The sequence below is a fragment of the Leptopilina heterotoma genome, unplaced genomic scaffold, assembly GCF_015476425.1.
Source record: "Leptopilina heterotoma isolate Lh14 unplaced genomic scaffold, ASM1547642v1 Lhet_123, whole genome shotgun sequence".
NCBI lineage: Eukaryota > Metazoa > Arthropoda > Insecta > Hymenoptera > Figitidae > Leptopilina > Leptopilina heterotoma.
In genome coordinates, this window is record NW_025110842.1 from 928762 (window position 1) to 947375 (window position 18614).

General features: G+C 25.6%; 1 protein-coding gene and 1 long non-coding RNA gene across 7 annotated transcripts; one reads left to right on the forward strand and one right to left on the reverse strand.

Annotated features, from left to right (window-relative positions):
• Positions 1-627: 627 nt before the first annotated feature.
• LOC122512462 (cyclin-dependent kinase-like 4) lies at positions 628-10274 on the reverse strand. Of its 5 annotated transcripts, none has more exons than XM_043628338.1 (6): positions 10135-10274; positions 9285-9551; positions 6101-6295; positions 2331-2625; positions 1731-2118; positions 628-1121 (listed from the first exon to the last, which is right to left on the reverse strand). In XM_043628338.1, exons 2-6 carry the CDS (start codon positions 9450-9452, stop codon positions 806-808), a joined length of 1362 nt encoding a protein of 453 aa, XP_043484273.1. In that variant the 5' UTR covers positions 9453-9551; positions 10135-10274; the 3' UTR covers positions 628-805. The 5 variants fall into 5 exon arrangements, with proteins under 5 accessions (XP_043484273.1, XP_043484263.1, XP_043484248.1 ...); XM_043628328.1 differs by having other exon boundaries at positions 9285-9556; XM_043628313.1 differs by having other exon boundaries at positions 9285-9603.
• A 6432-nt stretch (positions 10275-16706) lies between these two features.
• LOC122512294 lies at positions 16707-18477 on the forward strand. 2 transcript variants are annotated; one of them, XR_006302612.1, is made up of 3 exons: positions 16707-16948; positions 17264-17438; positions 18332-18477. It is a non-coding gene; the product is annotated as an uncharacterized LOC122512294 (long non-coding RNA). The 2 variants fall into 2 exon arrangements; XR_006302611.1 differs by lacking the exon at positions 17264-17438.
• The last annotated feature ends 137 nt before the right edge of the window (positions 18478-18614 follow it).

An 18614-nucleotide genomic window follows, 5' to 3' on the forward strand; every position in this document is an offset into this window, starting at 1 on the left:
CTTCCCTCACCAGAGGGCCACCACCAATTTTTAAAGATTTAAAATTTGCGGGGGAAGGAATTTTCTCAAAAAAATATTTCTTTTCCTAAAAAGTATTTTCTTTTCTAAAAAGTATTTCTTCCAAAAAGTATTTTCATTCTAAAAACTTTCTTTTCCAAAAAGTATTTTTATTCTAAAAGTATTTTTTCCAAAAAGTATTTGTATGCTAAACATTATTATGCAAAAAGTTTTAATATTTTAAAAAGTATTTTATCCAAACAATATTTTCATTCTGAACAGTCTTTTTTCCAAAAAGTATTTTTTCAAAAAAGTTTTTATATTTTTTCAAATGTATTTCTTCCAAAAAGTATTTTTTCAAAAAAGTGTTTATATTTTTTCAAAAGTATTTTATCCAAAAAGTATTTCTTCAAAAAAGTATTATTTTCAAAATTAAATTTCTTTTTCTAAAAATAATTTTTTTCAAAATGTAATTACCGTTTCAAAAAAATTTGTTTTCCAAAAATTAATTTCCTTTTCTAAAAAGTATTTTTTCTTCCTTAAAAAAAATTATTTCTCTCTTTTGGGGTAAAAATAATTAAGTCACATTTTTCGAAAATTTACACATTTATTTAAAAAAAAAAGAAAAAAAGAAAAAAAAATTTCCAGAAATTTGTACAAGTATGGAAAAATTCTTAATATTACAATATATTGATTTTGTAGTTTAATAACCTTCACTTTAATTTTTTACAAATATATTTATAAAATACAAAATATATCCTTTTCTTTCGGGCAAAAAATTTTTTTTTTTTTTTTTTGAATAATTATTTCAAATAATATAATTTGAAAGCTCGAGTTTTTTTCTCTTCCCCGGTGGTTTGGCGTGTGTTTTAATTGATAATGCCGGTAGGGAGAAATGTTTCGTCTCAGGAATAATAAGATCCTTTTGATTCAGTCGTTTAATGTAGGTTGTTGTTTTTGTTGTTGTCGTTGTTGTAGTTGTATTAGGAACAACGGACACTGGACCAATGTAACAGTGTTCCTTTTGAAAATTATTTTCATGCGACGGTGTATTTTCTTTTGTTTCCGCATTTAATTTATTGCCTAGTGGTAGTTTTGGTTCCTTAATTAAATTCATTTGCCATCTGAAAAAAGAATTGCTATTGCAGAAGTACCTTAAACTTAATAATTAGCTTCTATTGCAGAAGTACCTTAAACTTAATAATTAGCTTCTATTGCAGAAGTACCTTAAACTTAATAATTATCTTCTATTGCAGAAGTACCTTAAACTTAATAATTATCTTCTATTGCAGAAGTGCCTTAAACTTAATAATTAGCACCTGTTGTAGAAGTACCTTAAACTTAATAATTAGCTCCTATTGCAGAAGTACCTTAAACTTTATAATTAGCTCCTATTGCAGAAGTACCTTAAACTAACGTTTAAGGTACTTCTGCAATAGAAGCTAATTATCAACTTTAAGGTACTTCTGCAGGTACTTCTATTGCAGAAGTACATTAAAGTTTAAGGTACTTCTGCAATAGGAGCTAATTATTAACTTTAAGGTACTTCTGCAGGTACTTCTATTGCCTAAGTACCTTAAACTAATAAGTTTAAGGTCCTTCTGCAATATCAATTCTTTTCTTCATCGACACTGACACAAAAAGCGGCGAGAAACGTGGAAATTTGTTTAAGGTAGTTTAAGGTACTTCTGCAATAGAAGCTAATTATTATTAGCAACCAAAAAAGAAATTACCTTCCAGTTCCACTTCGACAGACACGCGGTGCCTCGTCAACAGAGAGGACACTCAATCTTCGTGCCTCTTCTCTCTTCATCAAAAGATGATTCATTGTCGCCTCCTTAGCGACATTCGTTTGCAATTCGACGAGAAATTTCTCGGCAAATGAATCTTGCTGAAATAGTGAATGTTGCAGTAAATTCGTGCAATTTGGTCGTGCCTCAGGATCCATGCGTAGACATTGAGTGATAAAATCAACAGCCATTGAATTCCAATTTGGAAAAACATTTCTCAATGATCTCGAGGCATAATTTCCAAATTGCGATTCATCAACACTCGCTCGTCTCAATAGACGAGTGGTGGCATTTTTACCGATTATATTCTGATGCTTCCCACAAAGTGCACCTGTAACAATGATAAAAAAAAATTGGGGCCTAACTAAATTTTTCTTAACAAATAAAAAAACATCTAAATTTGCAACAATATTGCCAACATCGCCTCAATATTAGGGACTTATTTTCAATAAATAAATAAATAAATATTGTAAATCTTGCAGGAATATAGTCAATGTTGCTGCAAGTTTAGATGCTTCAGGGGGGGGGGGTTAGAATAAATACCTAAAATTCTAGTGATCCTGTGCAATTGATCGATTTCACTTTCCCCCGGGAACATTGGATCACCGGTAACCATTTCCGCATAAAGACATCCAACTGCCCAGACATCAACTGGCTTCCCATAGCGATTATCGCCAATTAATAATTCCGGTGCTCGGTACCATCTTGTCGCGACGTAATCCGTACACGATTCGTTATTACTCTGACTGATGAAGCGGGCAAAGCCAAAGTCGCAAAGTTTCACAACACCATTTGGTGAGACCAAAACATTTTCTGGTTTTATGTCACGATGAATAATCTGTTGAATATAATTTTATCGTTGAATGGATGTCAAATATACTGACAACAACAATACTGATAATAAAAATAATACTCCTTATTTGGAATGGATATCAAAAATGGTAAATAATAATAGGTAAAAATAATAGTACAAATAATACTAATCCAGGCATTTGAATTTTTACAGATTTTCTACTTCCGACTACAAACACAATATTACCTACTTGGAATGGATATCAAAAGTACTGGCAACAACAATAATGATAATAAAAATAATATCCCTTATTTGGAATGGATATCAAAAATACTAAAGTAGGTAAAAATAATGTTCCTTATTTGGAATGGATATCAAAAATATTAAATAGGAAACAAAAATAATATTCCTTATTTGGAATGGATATCAAAAATACTAAAAAGGCCAAAAAAATAAAATTCCTTATTTGGAATGGATATCAAAAATACTAAATAGGTAAGAAAAATAATGTTCCTTATTTGGAATGGATATAAAAAATACTAAAGTAGGTAAAAATAATGTTCCTTATTTGGAATGGATATCAAAAATACTAAAGTAGGTAAAAATAATGTTCCTTATTTGGAATGGATATCAAAAATACTAAATAGGTAACAAAAATAATATTCCTTATTTGTAATGGATATCAAAAATACTAAAAAGGTAATAAAAATATTCCTTATTTGGAATGGATATCAAAAATACTAAAAAGGCCAAAAAAATAGTATTCCTTATTTGGAATGGATATCAAAAATACTAAATAGGTAAGAAAAATAATGTTCCTTATTTGGAATGGATATCAAAAATACTAAAACGTCAATAAAAATAATATTCCTTATTTAAAATGGATATCAAAAATACTAAAAAGGCCAAAAAAATAAAATTCCTTATTTGGAATGGATATCAAAAATACTAAAGTAGGTAAAAATAATGTTCCTTATTTGGAATGGATATCAAAAATACTAAAGTAGGTAAAAATAATGTTCCTTATTTGGAATGGATATCAAAAATACTAAAAAGGCCAAAAAAATAAAATTCCTTATTTGGAATGGATATCAAAAATACTAAAAAGGTAATAAAAATATTCCTTATTTGGAATGGATATCAAAAATACTAAAAAGGCCAAAAAAATAGTATTCCTTATTTGGAATGGATATCAAAAATACTAAATAGGTAAGAAAAATAAAATTCCTTATTTGGAATGGATATCAAAAATACTAAATAGGTAAGAAAAATAATGTTCCTTACTTGGAATGGATATCAAAAATACTAAAACGTCAATAAAAATAATATTCCTTATTTGGAATGGATATCAAAAATACTAAATAGGTAACAAAAATAATATTCCTTATTTGTAATGGATATCAAAAATACTAAAAAGGTAATAAAAATAAAATTCCTAATTTGGAATGGATATCAAAAATACTAAAACGTCAATAAAAATAATATTCCTTATTTGGAATGGATATCAAAAATACTAAAAAGGTAATAAAAATATTCCTTATTTGGAATGGATATCAAAAATACTAAAAAGGCCAAAAAAATAGTATTCCTTATTTGGAATGGATATCAAAAATACTAAATAGGTAAGAAAAATAAAATTCCTTATTTGGAATGGATATCAAAAATACTAAATAGGTAAGAAAAATAATGTTCCTTACTTGGAATGGATATCAAAAATACTAAAACGTCAATAAAAATAATATTCCTTATTTGGAATGGATATCAAAAATACTAAATAGGTAACAAAAATAATATTCCTTATTTGTAATGGATATCAAAAATACTAAAAAGGTAATAAAAATAAAATTCCTTATTTGGAATGGATATCAAAAATACTAAAACGTCAATAAAAATAATATTCCTTATTTGGAATGGATATCAAAAATACTAAAAAGGTAATAAAAATATTCCTTATTTGGAATGGATATCAAAAATACTAAAAAGGCCAAAAAAATAGTATTCCTTATTTGGAATGGATATCAAAAATACTAAATAGGTAAGAAAAATAAAATTCCTTATTTGGAATGGATATCAAAAATACTAAATAGGTAAGAAAAATAATGTTCCTTACTTGGAATGGATATCAAAAATACTAAAGTAGGTAAAAATAATGTTCCTTATTTGGAATGGATATCAAAAATACTAAAAAGGCCAAAAAAATAAAATTCCTTATTTGGAATGGATATCAAAAATACTAAAAAGGTAATAAAAATATTCCTTATTTGGAATGGATATCAAAAATACTAAAAAGGCCAAAAAAATAGTATTCCTTATTTGGAATGGATATCAAAAATACTAAATAGGTAAGAAAAATAAAATTCCTTATTTGGAATGGATATCAAAAATACTAAATAGGTAAGAAAAATAATGTTCCTTACTTGGAATGGATATCAAAAATACTAAAACGTCAATAAAAATAATATTCCTTATTTGGAATGGATATCAAAAATACTAAATAGGTAACAAAAATAATATTCCTTATTTGTAATGGATATCAAAAATACTAAAAAGGTAATAAAAATAAAATTCCTAATTTGGAATGGATATCAAAAATACTAAAACGTCAATAAAAATAATATTCCTTATTTGGAATGGATATCAAAAATACTAAAAAGGTAATAAAAATATTCCTTATTTGGAATGGATATCAAAAATACTAAAAAGGCCAAAAAAATAGTATTCCTTATTTGGAATGGATATCAAAAATACTAAATAGGTAAGAAAAATAAAATTCCTTATTTGGAATGGATATCAAAAATACTAAATAGGTAAGAAAAATAATGTTCCTTACTTGGAATGGATATCAAAAATACTAAAACGTCAATAAAAATAATATTCCTTATTTGGAATGGATATCAAAAATACTAAATAGGTAACAAAAATAATATTCCTTATTTGTAATGGATATCAAAAATACTAAAAAGGTAATAAAAATAAAATTCCTTATTTGGAATGGATATCAAAAATACTAAAACGTCAATAAAAATAATATTCCTTATTTGGAATGGATATCAAAAATACTAAAAAGGTAATAAAAATATTCCTTATTTGGAATGGATATCAAAAATACTAAAAAGGCCAAAAAAATAGTATTCCTTATTTGGAATGGATATCAAAAATACTAAATAGGTAAGAAAAATAAAATTCCTTATTTGGAATGGATATCAAAAATACTAAATAGGTAAGAAAAATAATGTTCCTTACTTGGAATGGATATCAAAAATACTAAAACGTCAATAAAAATAATATTCCTTATTTGGAATGGATATCAAAAATACTAAATAGGTAACAAAAATAATATTCCTTATTTGTAATGGATATCAAAAATACTAAAAAGGTAATAAAAATAAAATTCCTTATTTGGAATGGATATCAAAAATACTAAAACGTCAATAAAAATAATATTCCTTATTTGGAATGGATATCAAAAATTGGAATGTATAGTAATGTACATATAGAAAAATTTTTAAAAATTACTTACGTTATTCGAGTGACAAAAATGAAGTCCACGAATAACTTGAAAGATGTGTCGTTTCGAAACATCTGGTCCTAATCCACCGCCAACTGTTTCGAGTTCATCGAGAACGGTGTGATCCAAATATTCAAAGACCAAATAAAATCGTTTACGTCGTCTAAAAACTTCCAGTAGGTTCACCAAATTCTCGTGTCGTAGCCTCTGTGAAAGAAAACAAAAAAATGTACATAAGGCAGTAATTGGTAATAGTATAGTAATTTTCCTCGAATTCTAAGTGTTTCTAAACTTGTTTCAACCGTTTTGACCCTTTCTAATGGATTTTAAGAGTTTTCTCATAAATTCTAAGAGTTTATAACGGTTTATAGTGTTCTATATTGGATAACAAGGATTTTTAACTGATTCCAATCGTTCCCAAACGGATTTTTAGTGTTTCTACCGAATTACAAAGATTTTTGAAAGATTCAAAGTTTTTTCTATCATCCTCTAAGAGTTTTAATTGAAAGTGTTTATTTTAAAGTGTTCCTAACTAATTCTAAGAGTTTCGAACGGTTTCTAAAAGATGTAAGTTTTTGTTTTGTTTTCTAAAAGATACAAAAGTTTACGACGAATCCCAAGAGTTTCCAAGAGATTATAAGAGTTTACTGTACTAATTCCAAGAGTTCCTAAGAGGTCAAAAGACTACGAACTAATTCCAAGAGTTACCATGGATTAAAAGAATTTTCAATTGATTCTAAGAGTTCCCATGGATTATAAGAATTTTCAACTATGATTTTAACCTCTTAACTGTGAATGACGAAGATTTTGGTTGTCTAATCTCTGGTCTAATCTTTGTCATCGTAGTTAAGAGGTTAAGAATTCCCACGAGGATTGCCAAAGTTTTTAAATTGATTTTTCAAAATATTCCAAGAGTTTTAAATGGTAGGAAGAAACCGTGGATTTAAAGAGTTATAAAAAAATTCGAAAATGGATTCTAAGAGTTAACAATGGATTTTAAGAGTTTTCTATGAATTCAAAAAAGTATTTATGGGATTATTAGGGTGTAAAATCATTCTAATCAATTAACAACGTACGAAACCTTGCAAGTAACAAGAGTTCCTGATGAATCGTAATAGTTGTCGATGAATTTTAAGAGTTTCCAAAAGCATTCAAGAATTCAAAAGGAATTTACGTATTAATAAACGTATTTTTAATGTTTTCTGAGAATTCTATGAGTTGCAAGTATATTGTAAGAGTACCGAGTGTATTTTTTAGAGTTTCCATTCATTTTAAGAGTTCTCGTTCGTTTTAAGAGTTTTGATTCGATTTAGGGTTCTTATTTTTATTTAGAGTTTCTATTTATTTTAAAAGTTCTCGTTTTTTTCAAGAGTTTTGGAACGATTTTAGGGTTCTTACTTGTTTTAAAAGTTTATTTTTGTTGTAAGAGTTCATGTTTGTATTTAAGAGTTTCTTTTTGTTTTAAGAGTTTTAGTTTCCAATTTAGGATTCTTATTTGTTTTAAGAGTTTTTGTTTGTTTTTAAGAGTTTTTTGTTTATTTTAATATTTTTTGTTTTAAGAGTTTCTTTTTGTTCTGAGAAATGTTTCTTTTTAAGACTTTTTTTGTTTATTTTAAGAGGTCTTTTTTGTTTTAGGAGTTTCTGTTGGTTCTAAGAGTTCTTGTTTGTTTTTAAAAGCTTTTGTTTATTTTAAGAGGTTCTTTTTGTTTTAAGAGTTTCTTCTTTATTTTAAGAGGTTATTTTTGTTTTAAGAGTTTTTATTCGTTTTTAGGGTTCGCATTTGTTTTAAAAGTTTCTTCTTGTTCTAAGAGTTCTTGTTTGTTTTTAAGAGTTTTTTGTTTATTTTAAGAGATTTAAGGACCTCCTTTTTGTTTTAAGAGTTTTTTTTATTTATTTTAAGAGTATTTTGTCTTAAGAGTTATTATTTGTTTTATGGGTTCATGTTTGTGTGAAAAATTTCAATTCATTGTAAGAGTACCAATTTTGTTCTAGCCCACATAGCACAATAGTATGAGGTAAGGTTATGTTGAGTACTAATCGTAAGGCACATAAGGTTACACAATATTGCTGCGGTAGACCTGAGGTGAACTAAAAACTTCCGCCATGGAGGTAAGGTTACATGTTAGGGTGTGGTGAGTATATATGATAAGGCCATGGTAACCTTACACGTTAAGGTTAAGGTAACCTTACACGTTAAGGTTGATGTAACCTTACACGTTAAGGTTGAGGTAACGTTACATGTTAAGGTTGAGGTAAGGTTACATGTCAAGGTTGAGGTAAGGTAATTATTAAGTTGTAAGGTTGAGGTAAGGTTGTGATAAATTTACCAGTTATGGAAAATATTGAAAAAATAATTAATAAATAAATATTCAATTAAAAAGTTAGTTTGTTGCTCTTCTCTATTTTGGAAACCTGACATGAAGCAGAAAATTTTAAAAACAAATTTGGGGGGACTGGGATTTGAACCCGGGATCGACGCGCATAAACCTATCATTCTAACTAACTGAGCTAAGTAGAGAACTGGTAGAAGGAAAATTAATATTGCCTTTAAGGAGTTAATCATCTTCTTGGTTCACCTTAAAGGCAACATTAATTTTCCTTCTGCCAGTTCTCTACTTAGCTCAGTTAGTTAGAATGATAGGTTTATGCGCGTCGATCCCGGGTTCGAATCCCAGTCCCCCCAAATTTGTTTTCAAAATTTTCTGCTTTATGTCAGGTTTCCAAAATAGAGAAGAGCAACAAACTTAACTTTCTAATTTAATATTTATTTATTATATTATTAATTATTTTTTCAATATTTTCCATAACTGGTAAGCTTATCACAACCTTACCTTAACCTTACAACTTATTAATTACCTTACCTCAACCTTGACATGTAACCTTACCTCAACCTTAACATGTAACGTTACCTCAACCTTAACGTGTAAGGTTACATCAACCTTAACGTGTAAGGTTACCTTAACCTTAACGTGTAAGGTTACCATGGCCTTATCATATATACTCACCACACCCTAACATGTAACCTTACCTCCATGGCGGAAGTTTTTAGTTCACCTCAGGTCTACCGCAGCAATATTGTGTAACCTTATGTGCCTTACGATTAGTACTCAACATAACCTTACCTCATACTATGGTGCTATGTGGGAGGATGTATTTTTTTAAATTTCGTATGTATACATATATCAGAGCTTATTACCCTCAACATTCTTATTTCACGGAAGGCCAATTTTCGCACATGAATGTCCTCCTCGGTCTCGAGAAATTTTTTAATAGCAACAATTTGTCCCGTCTCCTTATGTCGACACTTCATCACAACACCGTAACTTCCTTCTCCAACAACTTCTAAATTCTCGTACTTATCCATTTTCTCTCTCTCTCTTTCTCTCGTTCTCTTTAAACCACTACTTCCGTTTTTCTGTTTATCTTCACGTGTCCCATCGTCATTTCAATTCTCGTACTCTTCCTATTCTTCAGGTTAATTTTTTTTTTAATTTCAAATTTTCTTTTCTCAAAGACTTTTTTTTAAACAAACCAAAAAAATAACGTTTTTTAAAAATTAGAGAAATGAAAATTCTCTGTATTGTAATTATTTGTCTAAATTAACTGAAGAAATTAAAATCGTAAATTAATTCTGAAGACATTAACTGTAAATTAATTGAAGAAAAGTGATTGGAAATTAATTGAAGAAAAGTGCTTGGAAATTGATTGAAGAAATTGCAAATTAATTGAAGAAAAGTGTTTTAAAATTAATTGAAGAAAAGTGTTTGGGAATTAATTAAAGAAAAGTGTTTGGAAATTAATTGAAGAAAAGTGATTGGAAATTAATTTAAGAAAAGTGTTTAGAAATGAATTGACAAAAGTGTTTGAAAATTAATTGAAGAAGTTACAAATTAATTGAAGAAAAGTGTTTGGAAATTAATTGAAGAAATTAATTATCAAATTAATTGAAGAAGTAAAAATTGACGATTAATTGAAGAGATTAATTGGAAAAAACAAAAATTGACAATCAATTATTAATTATTGAAGAAATAAAAAATGCCAATTACGAATAGTAAAGAAAATGATGTAGTTGAAAATTCGACAAAGAAGAAAGAGAGGGAATGTTTTGTTTTTGAATGAAATAGAAAAAAATGGAATTATTAAAAAGGGGAAAAGAATTTGAAGACAAATCGTGACTGATGGCTGAAGGTTCAGCGCACAACTGAAGGTTTCGACCGATTATTCCATGTAACCAGATCGCAGTTTGAAGAGGCAATTCTTCCAAGTCACGCGCACGTCACCAAAAATACATTTATCGATTGAAAATGATGTTAGAGAGTTATACATATATTATTATATATATATATACGAATGTACACATTAACGTTGGGACCAGACACAACATCAGTCACAGGACATTGTGAACGCGAATCTTCAAAAAAAAAATGCTGTCGAATCATAAAAGACTCGTTTTTTCTGTATAATTATACTATTAACTATGGAATGTATTTACATGACGTGCTACTTTATTTACATAATTGTACAATTATACGATTGTAAATGCATAGCATGTAAACTATGTAATGTTACAGAAATATTAATTTCTGTAACATTACATAGTTTACAAGCTATGCTATAATTGTACAATTGTGTAAAAAAAATAACTCGTTATATAAGTATAATAAATTTTTTATTTTCTATTATCAGAAAGAAGATGGGAAAAAGAAATTCTATTAGAACGAAGGATGAAGTTGATTTTAAACGTTTTAAACATTCACCCCCTCGAGTTGTGGAGAACGGACCACCCTCCCTTTCCAGCCCATTCAACCGTACAGCTAACCAACTCATAACCAGGAGAATAAGTCACGACCTGTGACAACAATTGCGAAAATGCCTGGTACAAGTCTCGTATCAGGAAATCAGTAAATTGATTGCTTTTTCATGAATTTTCATTTTCATTATATTTCTCATTATGATAATTAAATTCAACATTAAAATCATAGTAATTATAATAATAATAATAATAATAATAATAATAATAATAATAATAATAATAATAATAGTTCAAAATTTTTCAATAATAATACAAATAATAATACTAATCAAGATATTTGAATTTTTACAGATTTTCTACTTCCGACTACAAAAATAATATTCCTTATTTGGAATGGATATCAAAAATACTAAATAGGTAATAAAAATATTCCTTATTTGGAATGGATATCAAAAATACTGACAACAACAATACTGATAACACAAATAATATTCCTTATTTGGAATGGGTATCAAAAATACTTAGTAGGTAAAAAAATATTCCTTATTTGGAATGGATATTAAAAATACTACAAATATAAAAATAGGTTATTAAAATAATAATCCTTATTTGGAATGGATATCAAAAATACTAAATAGGTAACAAAAAATATTACTCCTTATTTGGAATGGATATAAAAAATATTAAAGTAGGTAAAATTAATATTTCTTATTTGGAATGGATATCAAAAATACTAAGTAGATAATAAAAATAATATTCCTTATTTAGAATGGATATCAAAAATACTAACAACAACAATAATGATAATACAAATAATATTACTTACTTTAAATGGATATCTTTTTAAATATTGCGTAATATTGTTTGTAATATAACTTATTTCTTAAAAATAGTAGTACGCGTATTATTCGTGTAATATCGCGTTAAATTATGTATTTCTTTCTGTAAATATTACGTAATATTTCTGTAATATTGTCTTATATCACTTTTTTCATAAAAATACTTGCGCAATACTCGAGTAATATTCAGTACTTTTTCAAAAAATATTACGTAATATTTTTGTTATATTACGTAATATTCCGTACTACTTTGAATTTCCGTAAAATATTTTTGAGTACTTTTCAGTACTTTTTTTTACAAAATATTACGTAATATTTTTGTAATATTACGTAATAGTCCGTAATACTTAGAATTTCTGTAAAATATTTTTGAGTAATATTTGTGTAATATTTCGTATATTTGCTTTGAGATAACGCGTAATGTTCGTAATATAAAGTTGAATTTATAACTCAATACATAACATTAATTTTCTATGCGGGGGTAAAATTTACTTGATTCAATAAAATTGAAATATTTATTATTTTTTTATAAAGAATTTTATATGTATATGAGGGATGTTCTAGAGAATATGCATCTATCTCGTGACGACCTTGTGTGCGGAAGTCGATATAATTACTTCCGTCGCAATCTATTTCCGGAGTACAGATGTATTATTCCCACGATATTTCTAAATTCTAATTATTTTAATTATTCTAATTATCATTCCGTCATTTTTATTTTTACTTCTATATTATATTAACTATTATAATCGATTATAATTAATTAAAATAATTAGAATTTATTAATAATCCGAAGAGTACACGCAATATTTTTATAAATTTTCGTTATTTTGTAATAAAAATTGCTTTATTATTATTATTATTAATATTATTAATATTATTATTATTATTATATTATTATTATTATTTTATTTACTTGAATTAATAATATATAATAATAATATAATTTTCTGACTCTATCACTCTGCAGTAAATTAATAATAATTAACATTTAGTTCGTTAAAACCGTCTTTTTTAATTATTTTATATTGAAGTGTTTTTATATTACAAAATAATTTAGTAAAAATAAAATAAACAATAATAATAAAAATGAATAAAAATAGTAATTATAACAAAATAATAATAGTTATATAATAAAAGTATACTTATAACTAATGTTATTATTATTAATAATATAATTTTCCGTTCACTAATATTTTAAGCAAATAAAAATTCATTATTATTCACTAAATTAAAATCTATGAATAAAATAAAATTATACATAAATAATTTCCGGGGGAAAAAAATTTGAATAAATAAAATCTGAATTAGAAGCAAATTTAAATATATATAAAAAGAAAAAAAAAGATACGCGATTAAGGTTAGAGAATAAAAAAAATATAAAAATAGGTAAAAGAAAACGATATAAAGGTTATTTTTTTCTTACTTTTGTTAAAGTATATTTCTAAAGAGAAAACCGAGAAATATTGGGGAAAAAAAAGAAAAAAAAACTTAAAATAAGAAAACTTTTTTCTTTTTAGTATAGTAAATATAAAAGAATAAATCGTGGGGCCACATTATAATTATCGCATTCTGAACTTTGCGTGTATATCCTTGACGCGCAGAAGAAGTTCAAAGGTCGAATTTTCAAGTAGAGTTTATAAAGTACACAAAGTTTCATATTTTTTTTTCTTTTTCCCCAACAAAAATGTCCTAATTAGTTCGTGTGGGATTCTTTCTCTTTTCTTTTTACAAAAAAAAAAAAAAAAATGATTGAAAATACTTATTAGAATTTATAAATTTTGCAGAAAGTTTCACTTTTTCATAAATTGGTATATATTAAGCGAAGCGTTTTTCTTTTCGATTCTATTAATAATTAAATTCAATTAAATTTAATGTTTTATAAACATGAAAAAATGACATTTTACACGAGAGTCTTTTTTTGGGGTTTTAATGAAAAATTTATATAAAGTTTACTGTCTGAAATTATCAACTTTGTATATAAATAATGTACAAAAAGAAAAATAAAATTTATAAAAGAGGTGAATTTAATTTTATTTACTTTTTAAATACTACCCAATATTTAATAAAAATAACATTAAATTTTTTTAAACGTTAAATAAAGCATAAAAATATTAATAACTCTTTTTAAATATTTACCGGGTAATAGAACTATATGTGCAAAAAATGGACAAATCCCTTTAAAGAAACTTCTTCGGCTTCCAAGACCCGGATTTTAAGAGTTTCAAAAAAAAATTTATGAGTTTTTAATTGATTTTTAATAAATTAATATAAACATCTTTTTTAACTTTTAGACTTATGGTTTAACTCTAATTTTAAGAGGTCAAATACTCTCAAAGGAATTCTTTCAGATTATAAGAGTTTTTAACTGGATTTTAAGAGTTTCAGAAAACATTTTATGAGTTTTTGATGGAATTTTAATAAATTAATAAATATTGTTTAAACTTTTAGATACTTAAGTTTAACTCTAATTTTAAGAGTTCTCCATGAGTTATCTAAGAGTTACCAACGGATTTGAAGAGTTTTTATTAGTTTTTTTTTGTCGAAATTCAAAGCCAAAAAACTTTATGAAGACAACGCTAAATTTTAAAATTAATTAATCGAAAAATTCAATTATTTTCACAAATAAAGTTTTCCTCAAGAATTCAATTATTTAAAATAAAATTTATAGCACACAGACATTTAATTAGGTTCAAAAATTTTAATAAAATACTTTGTAAAATTTAATGACTTATAAAATTAATTATCGAGTGCGAAGTCTGCTAACTGTTTTTATGAGTTCCGAAACTACTGTTATGATTGTCTAATTGTTTTATGAGTTCCTAAACCACTGTTATGAGTGCCTAACGTTTTTTATGAGTACCTGAAGGGTGTTCTAAGTACCTAACGGTTTGTTTGAGTTCGAAACTATTTTTATAAGTGTCTAAAGTTTTTATGAGTGCCTAACAATTTATATGCGTCCCTGACGATTGTTATGAGTGCCTAATGGTTTTATGAGTATCCTACAATTGTTATAAATACCTAAAAAATTGAATGAGAACCTAACATACTTTATGAGTATATGATCATTTTTATGAGTGCCTACAAATTTCTATGACTCCCTGACGATTGTTATGAGTGCTTAACGATTTTATGAGTATCCTACAATTGTTATAAGTACCTAACATTTTTTATGAGCGTCTAATCATTGTTATGAGTATCTAACATTCTTTAAGAGTGTCTGATCATTTTTATGAGTATTTATTAACATTTTTTATGAATGTCCAATCATTTTTATGAGTATACTTAACTATTTTATGAGTGTCTAATCATTTTTATAAGTGCCTTACTTTTTTTATGAGCACCTAACATTTTTAATGAATGTCTAATCATTTTTATGAGTGCCTAACCTTTTTTAAGAGTGTTTGATCATTTTTATGAGTATTTATTAACATTTTTTATGAATGTCTAATCATTTTTATGAGTATACTTAACTATTTTATGAGTGTCTAATCATTTTTATGAGTGCCTAACCTTTTTTAAGAGTGTCTGATCATTTTTATGAGTACACTGAAAAAAAAATTCGGCAGAATGTGTTTTTTACTCAGGCAATTTTTGCCTAAGAATAAAAGCAATACATGTAAAGCAATTGTTTCTTTTAAAAAAGGCAATTTTTGCTTTTAAAAAAGGCAAAAATTTTAACTAAGGCAATTTTTACCTTTTTTAAAGGCAAAAATTGCCTTTTTTTAAAAGAAACAATTGCTTTACGTGTATTGCTTTTGTTCTTAGGCAAAAATTGACTCAGTAAAAAGCACATTCTGCCGAATTTTTTATTCAGTGTACTTAACTATTTTATAAGTGTATTTTTATGAGTGCCTAACATTTTTATGAATACCTGCAATTTTTTTTATAAGTATCTAATATTTTTTATGAGTACCTAACATTTTTAATTAGTGTTTTATCATTTTTATGAGTATTTATCATTTTTTATGAGTGCCTAACCTTTTTTAAGAGTGTCTGAACATTTTTTTTGAGTATTTATCATTCTATATGAATGTCTAATCTTTTTATGAGTACTTAACTTTTTTATGAGTGTCTAATCATTTTTATGAGTGCCTAACATTTTTATGGCTACGTTTCATTTTTTATAAGTATCTAATATTTTTTATGAATACCAAATATTTTTAATGAGTGTCTAATCATTTTTATGAGTGCCTAACATTGTTATGAATACCTAACCTTTTTATGAGTATTTATCATTTTTTATAAATGCCTAATCATTTTTATGACTGCCTAACTTTTTTATGAGTACCTAACATTTTTAATGAGTGTTTAATCATTTTTATGAGTATTTATCATTTTTTATGAATGTCTAATCATTTTTATTAGTGCTTAACTTTTTTATGAGTATCAAACATTTTTGTGAATACCTAACTTTTTTATGAGTATTTATAATTTTCTATAAATGCCTAATCATTTTTATAAGTGCCTTACTTTTTTTATGAGCACCTAACATTTTTAATGAATGTCTAATCATTTTTATGAGTGCCTAACCTTTTTAAGAGTGTCTGATCATTTTTATGAGTATTTAGCATTTTTTATGAGTACCTAACTTTTTTATGAGTGTCTAATCATTTTTATGAGTCCCTAACTTTCTTTTATGAGTACCTAACATTTTTAATGAGTGTTTAATCATTTTTATGAGTATTTATCATTTTTTATGAATGTCTAAACATTTTTATGAGTACCTAACTTTTTTTATGAGTACCAAACATTTTTTATAAATGTCCAATCATTTTTATGAGTGCCTAACATTTTTTATGAGTGCCTAATCATTTTTATGAGTGCCGAAAGGAAAGAAAAGAATACTTTTAAGAGTTTCCAAGTAAAAAAATGACTTTTCAAAATCCCCTCTTTGAGGGAGGGGGGGATAAGAATTTTTCCCTCCCCCTCTTTCTCTCTCTCTTCATTTGCCGGGGAGGATGTTTTGAAAACGAAAACGTGGACCAATATTGCAATTGTATTTGTGTACGTAACGTGTGTTAAATGTGAGGCACGCCTGCCGGAGAGCATATAGACGCAGAAATATAAATAACACATGGCGGGGGTCTTTGCCATTGCAGGCGTATGTGCTCAAGAACACAGTCTTTTGCCGGGCCACAGACGTGTCTCCATCTACAAAAGATTTCTCATCTGAATCGCTATATCCAAAGAAAAATTGCCCAACAAAAAAAAAAAAATTCCAAACAAAAATTCATACAAAAATTAACAACGACAACAAAAAAAAAAGTAAAAAAAAATAAAAGAATTTTTCCAAATATTATTTTAAATTATTCTATCTATTTTCACAAATTTTTAATATTCTTTTTATTTTCTCCCCTCGCGACTTTTTTTTCCCCCCAAAATCGTCGAATTTTTTTATTATTGGTTCATTATTTTTCTTGTTCGGTTTTTTTTTTCAGTGCGACTATAAAAATTTTGTTGAAAAAAATTTTTTTTTCTTAAATTCAAAATAATTTTAATAATAAATTAAAAATAATTCAAGGAAAAAAAATAATTACTAAAGAAAATTTATTATTTTTTGAATAAAAATTCTTTTTACAGTGAAGGATAATAATTTTTCTAAAGTTTCGTGTTGTGTGAGTTTATGACTTTGCGGCAAAGTTTATAAAATATATATAGTGATTTCAAAAATAAAAAAAGGAAAGAGAAAAAAAAATTGATATTCAAAATTATAAAGTGAAGGAAGTGTTTTCGAAAAAGGGAAAAATTACTCCCTGTGAGTTGAAAGTTTAAATATTTTTTATTATTTAATAAAAAATTTTTTATTTAATTTTTTTTTATTTCTTTAATTTTATTTTTATTTATTTCTTCAATTTAGAAAATTATTATTATTATTATTATTTTTAATTTAAATCAAGTAATTATTAGGCTTTTGAAATTATTTTTTATTATTTTTAACATTATTATTTTGTCATTGTTATTTAATAATATTTTTCTACTATAATAATTATGCTTATTATTTATTCTTATTTTTATTTATTGTTGTTTTTCTTACTTAAAACTAAGTTTTTTATTAGTTATTATTATTAATTTTTTATTTCAATCATTTTTATATTTTACTATTGTTAATTTATATTTTTTATTATTATTATTGTCTTCATTAATTATTTTAATTATTATACAATTGTTAATTTATTTGTACTTTAATTAATTAATTTACTTTAATTAATTTTTTAAAAATAATAATAATAGTTATAAAATTTTTATAAATAATCATAATTATTATAAAAATAATATTGTATTTGTATCATTATTATTATTATTACTTTTGTTATAAAAAATATACTTGCAAAAAATTGCTTTCAATTTAAATCTATAATTATAGAAAAGTTAAAATTTCTTTCTCGAATAAAATATATAAATTAATAAATAAAGAAATTAATTAATTAATTAATTAATAAAATGAATAAAATTAATTAAATTTAAAATATAATTAAAAAAATAATTACATAAAATATATAAAAAGTAAATAAATAGATTTTTTTAATTTTTCCCTTTTTTCGAATTTTCGACCACTTTTAATTATTTTATAATAATTTTTTTAATTTATAATTTTATTGTAAGAAGAAAAATAAAAAATAATCGAAAATAATATAATTTTTGCTTCAGCGAAAGGAACGATAGGCGAAACAAAGTAACGATAAATTGGATTCATGGAAAGTAAACTGAGTCGGATGATGATGTTACCGTAGAAAGAGAGAAAGAGAGAAAGAGAGACAGAGAGAGAGAGAGAGAGAAAAAGAAAGAAAAAGAAACAGCGAGAGAATTTGACCGGCGAGAAATAATATGTAGCAGACACTTAAAACTTTGTTTGAATGAAACAGAAAAAAAACCTCTATATGGTCAACACGTGTATACTTGAGAATCAACAGTATTTTTTTATTGACATTTT

Coding starts and splice junctions, on each gene's coding strand:
- LOC122512462 (XM_043628338.1), bottom strand. CDS start 9,452: ATGGATAAGTACGAGAATTTAGAAGTTGTTGGAGAAGGAAGTTACGGT. Junction 6,296..9,284: donor GTGAAATAAGAATGTTGAGG/GTAATAAGCTCT, acceptor TTTCTTTCACAG/AGGCTACGACACGAGAATTT. Junction 1,122..1,730: donor TGTCGAAGTGGAACTGGAAG/GTAATTTCTTTT, acceptor TTCTTTTTTCAG/ATGGCAAATGAATTTAATTA.